This window comes from Salvelinus sp. IW2-2015, linkage group LG15 (assembly GCF_002910315.2).
Source record: "Salvelinus sp. IW2-2015 linkage group LG15, ASM291031v2, whole genome shotgun sequence".
NCBI lineage: Eukaryota > Metazoa > Chordata > Actinopteri > Salmoniformes > Salmonidae > Salvelinus > Salvelinus sp. IW2-2015.
In genome coordinates, this window is record NC_036855.1 from 207,578 (window position 1) to 219,106 (window position 11,529).

General features: G+C 45.1%; 1 protein-coding gene and 2 long non-coding RNA genes across 5 annotated transcripts in view; 2 read left to right on the forward strand and 1 right to left on the reverse strand.

Annotated features, from left to right (window-relative positions):
• Positions 1-8,580, forward strand: part of atosb (atos homolog b) — a 44,153-nt gene extending 35,573 nt beyond the window's left edge. For both annotated transcript variants that reach the window (XM_024003359.2, XM_024003360.2), the window contains exons 4-9: positions 1,352-1,392; positions 1,519-1,621; positions 3,607-3,765; positions 3,840-3,908; positions 4,062-4,276; positions 6,807-8,580. In XM_024003359.2, the coding sequence (XP_023859127.1) occupies positions 1,352-1,392; positions 1,519-1,621; positions 3,607-3,765; positions 3,840-3,908; positions 4,062-4,276; positions 6,807-6,960 (741 nt within the window). In that variant the 3' untranslated portion in view covers positions 6,961-8,580. The remainder of the gene's footprint in view (positions 1-1,351; positions 1,393-1,518; positions 1,622-3,606; positions 3,766-3,839; positions 3,909-4,061; positions 4,277-6,806) is intronic.
• A 526-nt stretch (positions 8,581-9,106) lies between these two features.
• On the reverse strand, positions 9,107-9,425 carry LOC139028772 (uncharacterized). Of its 2 annotated transcripts, none has more exons than XR_011480973.1 (3): positions 9,408-9,425; positions 9,195-9,258; positions 9,107-9,159 (listed from the first exon to the last, which is right to left on the reverse strand). It is a non-coding gene; the product is annotated as an uncharacterized lncRNA (long non-coding RNA). The 2 variants fall into 2 exon arrangements; XR_011480974.1 differs by lacking the exon at positions 9,408-9,425 and adding an exon at positions 9,303-9,354 and having other exon boundaries at positions 9,195-9,267.
• A 148-nt stretch (positions 9,426-9,573) lies between these two features.
• On the forward strand, positions 9,574-10,021 carry LOC139028773 (uncharacterized). The gene is made up of 2 exons (XR_011480975.1): positions 9,574-9,619; positions 9,799-10,021. It is a non-coding gene; the product is annotated as an uncharacterized lncRNA (long non-coding RNA).
• Positions 10,022-11,529: the final 1,508 nt, after the last annotated feature.

Genomic DNA, 11,529 nt, shown 5'->3' on the forward strand with positions numbered 1-11,529 from the left:
CAAATGCAACAGCCTACGTAGAGCATCACTCACCAAAACAACATAAAGGAATGAAGGTATACTGCCTGTGTGTGTCTGTAACAGTGTGTGTGTGTGTATCAGAAAGACCAACATGTCTCTTGGGGGGGACAGAAGACCAACAGGTCTCTGGGGGGGGACAGAAAGACCAACAGGTCTCTGGGTGGGGACAGAAAGACAACAGGCTCTGGGTGGGGACAGAAAGACCAACAGGTCTCTGAGGGGGTGGGGACAGAAAGACCAACAGGTCTCTGGGGGGGGGACAGAAAGACCAACAGGTCTCTGGGTGGGGACAGAAAGACCAACAGGTCTCTGAGGGGTGGGGACAGAAGACCAACAGGTCTCTGGGGGTGGGGACAGAAAGACCAACAGGTCTCTGGGGTGGGGACAGAAAAGACCAACAGGTCTCTGAGGGGGGGGGGACAGAAAGACCAACAGGTCTCTGGGTGGGACAGAAAGACCAACAGGTCTCTGAGGGGGTGGGGACAGAAAGACCAACAGGTCTCTGGGGGGGGAGCAGAAATACCAAACAGGTCTCTGAGGGGGGGGGGACAGAAAGACCAACAGGTCTCTGGGGGGGGACAGAAAGACCAACAGGTCTCTGGGGGGGTGGGGACAGAAAGACCAACAGGTCTCTGGGGGGTGGGGGACAGAAAGACCAACAGGTCTTCTGGGGGGTGGGGACAGAAAGACCAACAGGTCTCTGGGGGGGGACAGAAAGACCAACAGGTCTCTGGGGGGGGACAGAAAGACCAACAGGTCTCTGGGGGGGGCAGAAAGACCAACAACAGGTCTCTGGGGTGTGGGGGGGGGGGGGCAGAAAGACCAACAGGTCTCTGGGGGGGGGGGGGGGGGGGGGCAGAAAGACCAACAGGTCTCTGAGGGGGTGGGGACAGAAAGAACCAACAGGTCTCTGGGGGGGACAGAAAGACCAACAGGTCTCGGGGGGGGGGGGGGGGGGGGGGGGGGCAGAAAGACCAACAGGTCTCTGGGGGGGGGGGCAGAAAGACCAACAGGTCTCTCTGGGGGGGGGGCAGAAAGACCAACAGGTCTCTGGGGGGGGGGACAGAAAAGACCAAACAGGTCTCTGAGGGGGTGGGGACAGGAAAGAACCAACAGGTCTCTGGGGGGGGACAGAAAGACCAACAGGTCCTCTGGTGGGACAGAAAGACCAACAGGTCTCTGTGGGGGGGGACAGAAAAGACCAACAGGTCTCTGGGGGGGGGGGGGGGCAGAAAGCCAACAGGTCTCTGGGGGGTCAGAAAGATTGTTGGTGGTTTGTAGTTCTCTGGTTCTGCCCGTCTCTCTCTCTCTGGTTCTTGTCCTCCTTCAGAGTGTATCAGAAGTCAGCAGAACCAGCAGGAGGCTGAAAAGGTATGTTGACTTTCTACCTTCATTTAAAAACATTATATTTGATTATGTGACTAACCATGGCTAAACCATCCATTGTTGTTTTCTCTGTGTGTGTGTGTGTGTGTGTGTGTGTGTGTGTGTGTGCAGTCGACAGCTGCGTAGTGGGCGGCGCACAGACACCTTGTGTCGTTCTGCTCGGTCAGGCTGGCCCTCTTCCTCAATCAGCCGGTCACTTTTGGGCAACTTTGAGGTATAACACACTTGTTTGTTTTACTATGCTTGTGGACACCTGAAATATATTTCCAGCAAACATAGACTACATATTACAGTACATTCTTACCTGAAGAGACGATTGACAATTAAGTGTGACATACCATCCATGTGAAAATGTTTCGTAAAGTATAAAGGTATTTTGTCAGAACTTGAGTTTCTACCAAATATTTAGAGATATTTTCAAAATTCCTCATGGCCATAGAAGTAGCAGTGCTTTGTAATTGATCTTCTTCACTCGTTCCTCTCGTGGTTTCTTATCCATACTTTGAATACGCTCCTACATAAACTCAGCAAAAAAATAAACGTCCCTTTTTCAGCACCCTGTCTTTCAAAGATAATTCTTAAAAATCTGATTAACTTCACAGATCTTCATTGTAAAGGGTTTAAACACTGTTTCCCATTCTTGTTCAATGAACCATAAACAATTAATGAACATGCACCTGTGGAACGGTCGTTAAGACACTAACAGCTTACAGACGATAGAGAATTAAGGTCAGTTATGACAACTTAGGACACTAAAGAGGCCTTTCTACTGACTCTGGAAAAACACCAAAAGAAAGATGCCCAGGGTCCCTGCTCATCTGCGTGAACGTGCCTTAGGCATGCTGCAAGGAGGCATGAGGACTGCAGATGTGGCCAGAGCAATAAATTGCCATGTCTGTACCGTGAGACGCCTAAGACAGCGCTACAGAGAGACAGGACGGACAGCTGATCGTCCTCGCCGTGGCAGACCACGTGTAACAACACCTGCACAGGATCGGTACATCCAAACATCACACCTGCGGGACCGGTACAGGATGGCAACAACAACTGCCCGAGTTACACCAGGAATGCACAATCCCTCCATCAGTGCTCAGACTGTCTGTAATAGGCTGAGAGACGCTGGACTGTTGTAAGGCAGGTCCTCACCAGACATCACTGGCAATAACGTCGCCTATGGGCACAAACCCACCATCGCTGGACCAGACAGGACTGGCAAAAAGTGCTCGTCACTGACGAGTCGTGGTCTTGTCTCACCAGGGGTGATGGTCGGATTTGCGTTTATTGTCGAAGGAATGAGCGTTACACCGAGGCCTGTACTCTGGAGCGGGATCGATTTGGAGGTGGAGGGTCCGTCATGGTCTGGGGCGGTGTGTCACAGCATCATGGGACTGAGCTTGTTGTCATTGCAGGCAATCTCAACGCTGTGCGTTACTGGGAAGACATCCTCCTCCCTCATGCGGTACCCTTCCTGCAGGCTCATCCTGACATGACCCTCCAGCCATACTGCTCGTTCTGTGTGTAATTTCCTGCAAGACAGGAATGTCAGTATTCTGCCATGGCCAGCGAAGAGCCCGGATCTCAATCCCATTGAGCACGTCTGGGACCTGTTGGATCGGAGGGTGAGGGCTAGGGCCATTCCCCCCAGAAATGTCAGGGAATTTGCAGGTGCCTTGGTGGAAGAGTGGGGTAACATCTCACAGCAAGAACTGGCAAATCTGGTGCAGTCCATGAGGAGGAGATGCACTGCAGTACTTAATGCAGCTGGTGGCCACACCAGATACTGACTGTTACTTTTGATTTTGACCCCCCCTTTGTTCAGGGACACATTATTCAATTTCTGTTAGTCACATGTCTGTGGAACTTGTTCAGTTTGTCTCAGTTGTTGAATCTTATGTTCATACAAATATTTACACATGTTAAGTTTGCTGAAAATAAACTCAGATGACAGTGAGAGGACGTTTTCTTTTTTTGCTGAGTTTAGAAATAAAATAAACGTGTAAAATCCTTCATGGCAAACCTCTCCCGTGGGATTCCCAATCACAGCTGGTTGTGATACAGCCTGGAATCGAACCAGGGTCTGTAGTGACGGCTCTAGCACTGAGATGCCTTAGACCCCTGCACCACTTGAGGCTCGTTCTGTTTTGGAAGTATCTGTGTGTTGATCCTCCTCACTTTTCCCTCTCGTGGTTTCTTCCCCAGGAGTCGATCTTGAAGGGTCGTTTCTCTCCGTCGGGTCGTATCGAGGGCTTCACAGCAGAGATCGGTGCCAGCGGATCCTACTGCCCTCAACACGCCACTCTGCCTGTACACGTCACTTACTACGACATCTCAGAGCACAGCGCACCCTCACCCTTCTTGGTTAGTGTGTGTGTGTGTGTGTGTGTGTGTGTGTGTGTGAGATGATGTAAAATCATTTCATCTCTCTGTTGTAGGGAGTGATCTCCTTGGAGCCTCTTGGAAAGAAAGGATACAGCGTACCCAAAGCAGGGACCATCCAAGTGGTGAGTCTTGTGGTCCTCTCTCTCCCTCCAGACCTTATTCAACCCCAATAAAACTGTTCTCTCTCCCTCCAGACCTTATTCAACCCCAATAAAACTGTTCTCTCTCCCTCAGACCTTATTCAACCCCAATAAAACTGTTCTCTCTCCCTCCAGACCTTATTCAACCCAAATAAAACTGTGGTGAAGATGTTCCTCGTGACCTATAACTTTGGGGACATGCCCGTCAATCACATGACCTTCCTGCGTCACCGCATCTTCCTGGTTCCCGTGGAGGAGGCCGGGCCAGATGGGAAGGGGGAGGGGCCTACAGAGCCCAGGGCAACGCCCACAGAGAGGAAGAAGATTCTCTGCTACTTGATACACCTCAGGTATGTCTATCTGGTGATTTGCTGTTTGTTTTTAAAGGGATAATCCACCCCCAGAAATAAAAAATCATGAAATTCCTGTCAATTTAGTGAACGCCTATGTTCTATCAGTGGTTATAGAACAAATTTACCCCATGGCTTAACTTCTAAGTGGTCAGTCTGTGAAATCAGAAAATTGTGTAGGAACGTGTCATAGCTACAGTGCCTTCAGAAAGTCTTCATACCCTTTGACTTGTTGCACATTTTGTTGTTTTACAGCCTGAATTCAAAATGGATTCAATATTTTCTTTCTTCTCTCGCCCATCTACACACTATCCAATAATGAAAACATGTTTTTGGAAATTTTTGCAAATGTATTGACAATGTAATACATAAATATCTCTCTTTACATAAGTATTCACACCCCTAAATCAATACATGTTAGAATGACCTTTTGGCATCGATTACAGCTGTGAGTATTTCTGGGTCTCTAAGAGCCTTCCACACCTGGATTGTACAATATTTGGCCATTTATTCTTTAGACAATTCTTCAAGCTCTGTCAAATTGGTTGTTGATCATGGCTAGACAGCCATTTTCAGGTCTTGCCATAGATTTTTAAGGAGAACTGTAAGTCGGCCACTCAGGAACAGTCAATGTCTTCTTGGTAAGCAACTCCAGTGTAGATTTGACCTTGTGTTTTTAGGTCATTCCTGCTGAAAGGTGAATTCATCTCCCAGACTGAACAAGGTTTTCCTTACTCAAGTATTGTGGAGTAACTACAATGTTGTTGATCCATCCTCAGTTTTCGCCTATCACAGCCATTAAACTTTAACTTTTTTAAAGTCACCATTGTCCTCATGTAGAAATCCCTGAGTGGTTTCCTTCCTCTCCGGCAACTGAGTTGTATCTTTGTAGTGACTGGGTGTATTGATACACCATCCAAAGTGTAATTAATAACTTCACCATGCCCAAAGGTATATTCAATGTTGGCTTTTTCTTTTTAAATTTGACCCATCTACCAATAGGTGCCCTTTGTGAGGCTTTGGAAAACGTTGAATGGTCTTTGTGGCTGAATCTGTGTTTGAAATTCACTGCTCGACTGAGGGACCTTACAGATAATTGTATGTGTGGGGTACAGAGATGAGAGTAGTCATAAAAAAATGATGTTAAACACTTATCACACACAGAGTGAGTCCATGTAACTTAATGTGACTTGTTAAGCACATATTTACTCCTGAACTCGTTTAGTGCTTCCATAACAAAGGGGTTGAATACTTATTGACTCGAGACATTTCAGCTTTTTATTTTTAATTAATTTGTACAAATTTAGAAAAACATCATTCCGTTTTGATATTATGGGCTAATTTGTGTAGGCCAGTGACAAATAAATCTCAATTTAATCCATTTGGAGTTCAGTTTGTAACACAACAAAATGTGGAACAAGTCAAGGGCTGTGAATACTTTCTGAAGGCTCTGTACATGGTTCTCGTCATAACGCTTTTAAAACAATTACCTGGACTCCAGATTGCTAAATCAGCCAATATATGGTATGGGCATACTAGTCACATCTATCCATTTATATCGCCATGACAACGTGTACAGTATTTCCCTTTTAGATGTGCTCAACCTAAACAGTGTACCAAATTAGTCAATTTAGTTTCTCCTTCAAATACCATTACCCAATGTACCTTGTTTGTCTGTGGGAAAACATTGGAAAAGGGCCTGTGTTGCCATAGCAACGTACTCTGCATACGCTCTGGGCTGAGAGGAACTGCGAGTTAAACTCTTTGTGATTGATAGTGCAGTTTGTTTAGGTGATGGTACAGCTAAGCTAGTTACTTGACATGCTAATATTGACTTTGGTATTATTGTGTGTAGCCACGTTTGCTAACTAGCCATCCAGCCAAGAGAGAGAGCGCATTGCATTGTGGGTTTTGTAGTTGACTTGAGCAGCAATAGATTTCAACACCAATTTTCACATGTTGCTACCAACCTTGTAATAATGACTCAATGAAAAGTTTGTTCACAATAAATATTGTTTTCACATACTAGTGTTATTTAACACTTAATCATAGGAATTTGTTGTTTTGGGTGGATTATCCCTTTAAGGTTCCGTTTGTTGTGGAAATTGTATTTTTCTGTACGGTTTATATGGCATGTGCAATATCTTTGTTAGGAATGTCTGTCCATCCATCTCATCCATCTCCATCCATCCATTCCCACCCATTCATCTGTTTCTTGTTTGCTTTGTGTGTATGAAACCAAGATTCATTTTATAGCATTTCAAATGCAGGCTTTTTAAAATGTTTTCTAATGTAATCATTTACTTAATGTCTTTAGGATTGTTTGCTGGTCAGTGCCTTGTTTCAGTAGAGTAGCTTTACACAGGCTACTGACGGTGAGGCTTCTGGTCAGTGCTTTGTTTCAGTAGAGTAGCTTCACACAGGCTACTGACCGTGAGGCTTCTGGTCAGTGCCTTGTTTCAGTAGAGTAGCTTCACACAGGCTACTGACGGTGAGGCTTCTTCTTCTTTGTTTTCTCTTGACTCTGTAGATTCCAGAGCTCCAAATCTGGGAAGATTTACCTGCACAACGATATCCGGCTGCTTTTCTCCCGCAAGTCCATCGAGGTGGACACGGGGATCCCCTACGAGCTCAAATCTTTCACCGAGGTGCCAAGAAACCCCAAATACTCTCCCCGTGTGTGATCCTGCGGCTCCTCATCCCTGACCCCTAACGCAGCCCGGAATGGTGCACAGACAGACTGCTCAGTACATCCACGAGAAAACTTGAATAGACTATACATACATACATACATACATACATACATACATACATACATACATACATACATACATACATACACTATATATGTATGTGGACACCCCTTCAAATTTGTGGATTCGGTTATTTGAGCAATACCCGTTGCTGATAGGTGTATAAAATCGAGCACACAGCCATGCATTCTCCATAGACAGGCCATTCCACTGCCAATGTTTTACTGAAGATCTCAGAGACTTTCAACGTGGCACCGTCATAGGATGCCACTTTTCCAACAAGTCAGTTTGTCAAATTTATGCCCTGGTAGAGCTGCCCCGGTCAACAACGGCTCAGCCGCAAAGTGGTAGGCCTCACAAGCTCACAGAACGGGACCGCCGAGTGCTTAAGCGCGTAGCGTGTAAAACTCGTCTGTCCTCGGTGGCAACACTCCGTTCCAAACTACCTCTGGAAGCAACGTCAGCACAATAACTGTTCATCGGGAGTTTCATGAAATGGGTTTCCATGGCCGAGCAGCCGCACACAAGCCTAAGATCACCATGCGCAATGCCAAGCGTCGGCTGGAGTGGTGTAACGCTCGCCTATGTTGTACTATGGAGTAGTGGCAATGCGTTCTCTGGAGTGATGAGTCACGCTTCACAATCTGGCAGTCTGACGGACGAATCTGGGTATGGCGGATTCTAAGAGAACGCTATCTTTCCCAATGCATAGTGCCAACTGTAAAGTTTGGTGGAGGAGGAATTATGGTCTGGGGCTGTTTTTCAGTGAAGATAAATCTTAACGCTACAGCATACAATGACATTCTAGACGATTCTGTGCTTCCAACTTTGTGGCAACCGTTTGGGGAAGGCCCTTTCCTGTTTCATCATGACAATGCCCCTGTGCACTAAGTGAGGTCCATACAGAAATGGTTTGTCGAGATCGGTGTGGAAGAACTTGACTGCCTGGACAGAGCCCTGACCTCAACCCCATCGAACACCTTTGGGATGAATTGGAACGCAGACTGTGAACCAGGCCTAATCGCCCAACATCAGTGCCCGACCTGACTAATGCTCTTGTGGCTGAATGGAAGCAAGTCCTCGTAACAATGTTCCAACATCTAGTGGAAAGCCTTCCCAGAAGAGTGGAGGCTGTTATAGCAGCAGAGGGGGGACCAACTCCATATTAATGCCCATGATTTTGGAATGAGATGTTTGACGAGCAGGTGTCCACATACTTGTGGTCATGTAGTGTACATACATACAAACATGCACAGACAACAAGCATTGATCGATACTTGCACCCAAGCTAAGCAGACTCATGTGTATACACAACAGTACATATGACCACTCTTCTGTTGAGTGTTAACATGCCTTGTGACTAACCTAAAACCAGTTTTCCTCTAGTGCCATTCGTTTCACACACACTTCACTCTGCCTGCTTGCACCTGCCCTCTCACCCCCGCGGTGGACCAATGACAACCCTGCCACCTCAATCAGCCAGCCAATAGGAAGCCGGCAAGCCGCTAATGGAGCACACGTTGGGAGAAGAGGACTGTAGAGCATTAAACATGCACATCCCAGTAAAGGGGAGGGGAGGGACAAAACACAAACTGTATTTAACTGGAGAAGAGATGAGCGAAGAAGAGAGACAGAGGAGCAGTAGTTAAACAAAGACTGATTTATCTCAATCAATTAAAGAATAAAGACACACCCTGCAAACGCCGAAACAATTGGCTACACTCAGGACTTAACTGTACTGTATTTTGATTGAAGCCTATAGAGACGTTCCAGGGAACCTTCCCCCATTTCGAGCGTCATGGTACGGATCACTGTGTCGGATGTAAGCGGGGAATATACCAGGAAGGGGTGGATGCCTCCTTTCATGTGGACAGATGGACGTTTCACTGTGTCTTCTCTTTCTGTTCAAAACAGTCTGAAATGAGAGCAGAAGGAAAATGAGCAACAAAAAAAAAGCTGTAGGATTTAAGTTATGTTCGCAAATGTCTTAAAAAGCTGCACAATTAGACTGTTTTTTTTGTTTTGTTTTAGCCGGACATGCTTTTGCTGCATTAAAAACGTCACCATATTCCCTACATAGAGCCCTATAGACCCTGGTCAAATGTAGTGCTCTTTAGAGCCCTATAGACCCTGGTCAAATGTAGTGCTCTTAGAGCCCTATAGACCCCGGTAAATGTAGTGCTCTTTAGAGCCCTATAGACCCTGGTCAAATGTAGTGCTCTATAGAGCCTATAGACCCTGGTCAAGTGTAGTGCTCTTTAGAGCCTATAGACCCTGGTCAAATGTAGTGCTCTTAGAGCCCTATAGACCCTGGTCAAATGTAGTGCTCTCTATAGAGCCCTATAGACCCCTGGTTCAAATGTAGTGCTCTATAGAGCCCTATAGACCCTGGTCAATGTAGTGCTCTTAGAGCCCTATAGACCCTTGGTCAAATGTAGTGCTCTTTTAGAGCCCTATAGGCCTTGGTCAAATGTAGTGCTCTTAAGAGCCCATAGGCCCTGGTCAAATGTAGTGCTCTTTAGAGCCCTTATGACCCTGGTCAAGAGTGTAGTGCTCTTTAGAGCCTAAATAAGACCCTGGTCAAATGTGAGTGCTCTTTAGAGCCCTATAAGCCCTGGTCAAATGTAGTGCTCTTTAGAGCCCTATAGCCCTGGTCAAATGTAGTGCTCTTTAAGACCCTATAGACCCTGGTCAATGTAGTGCTCTTTAGAGCCCTATGACCCTGGTCAAATGTAGCTTCTTTAGAGCCCTATAACCCTGTAAATGTAGTGCTCTTTAGAGCCCTATAGACCCTGGTCAAATGTAGTGCTCTTTAGAGCCCTATATAGACACCCTGGTCAAATGTGTCTCTATATAGGGAATACGGTGCCATTTGTGACACCATCTTTCTCTGTGGTGGTAGAGGAGAACTGAGATGGAGGGAGGGTAAAAATAGAGGTGGGATGGGAAAAGTATGTGTATTTAAATTAAACTCAGCGACTGGCGAGTAAAACCTGGGTCTTGATTTTGATATCATTCTTATTAACATGTGTTGAATGTGTTAATACCTTATTATCTCTGTCCAACCAACTTTTCACCCTGACAACAGTTTCACAACGTAGAATTGTCAAATAAATCTGAGACTCATGGGTTCAGTAAATGTAGTGTCCATCCAGAGTCACACACACTGAGTGGACAAAACATTAAGAACACCTGCTCTCTCCATGATATCTTCTTATGGCTGCAGTCCCGTTAACGGGATCGATATGACAACAGCCAGTCGAAGTGCAGGGCGCCAAATTCAAAAAACAGAAATCTCATAATTAAAATTCCTCAGACATTCAAGTATCTTATATCATTTTAAAGGTAATCTTGTTGTTAATCACACCAAAGTGTCCGATTTCAAATAGGCTTCTCAGCGAAAGCACTACAAACGATTATGTTAGGTCACCACAAAACCACAATAACCACAGCCATTTTTTCCAGCTAAAGATAGCTTTCACAAAAACCAGAATAGAGATAAAATGAATCACTAACCTTCGATTATTCTCATCAGATGACACTCATAGGACTTCATGTTACACAATACATGCATGTTTTGTTTGATTAAGTTCATATTTATATAAAAAAATCGTGAGTTTACATTGAGGCGTTAGATTCACTAGTTGCAAAAACATCAAGTGACTTTGCATAGCCACATCGTTTCAACAGAAATACTCAACATAAATATAAATGGTAATACACATAGAATTATAGATATACCTCTCCTTAATGCAACCGCTGTGTCAGATTTTTTTTTTAATTTACGGAAATATAAACCATACAATAATCTGAGACGGAGCTCAGATGATTAGCCAAATTAGCCACCATGTTGGACTCAACAGAAACCAGAAAATACATGATAAATGTTTCCTTACCTTTGATGAATTCATCAGAATGCAGTCCTAGGAATCCCAGGTCCACAATAAATGCTTGATTTGTTCGTTCATGTCCGTTATTTATGTCAAATTAGCTACTTTCGAATTGTTTACCAAATACCCTAACCAAAGTCTCAAAGTGCGACCACTATAACGTGACGAAATGTCCAAACGTTCCGTTACAGTCAGTAGAAACATGGCAAACGATGTACTGAATCAATCTTTAGAATGTTGTTAACATACATCTTGAATAACGTTCCAACCGGAGAATTAAATCGATTTCAATTGAGAGATGGAACGGAGCTGCCTCTCACGTGAACGTGCCTGTTGAATGCATGGTCACCTTATGGCAGTGATTACTAAATTCTGTCTCCTTCGACCCCCCTTCACATTAGAGTCATCAGACTTAGTTCTATTGACTGTTGACATCTAGTGGAAGCCGTAGGAAGTGAAAACCCATCCATATCTCTCTTTATATTCAATAAGAGCTTGGTTGAAAATATGGCACCCCCAGAAAAAAATCCAAACAGGAAGTGGAACTTCTCAGGTTTTTGCCTGCCATATGAGTTCTGTTAATCTCACAGACTTAATTCAAACAGTTTTA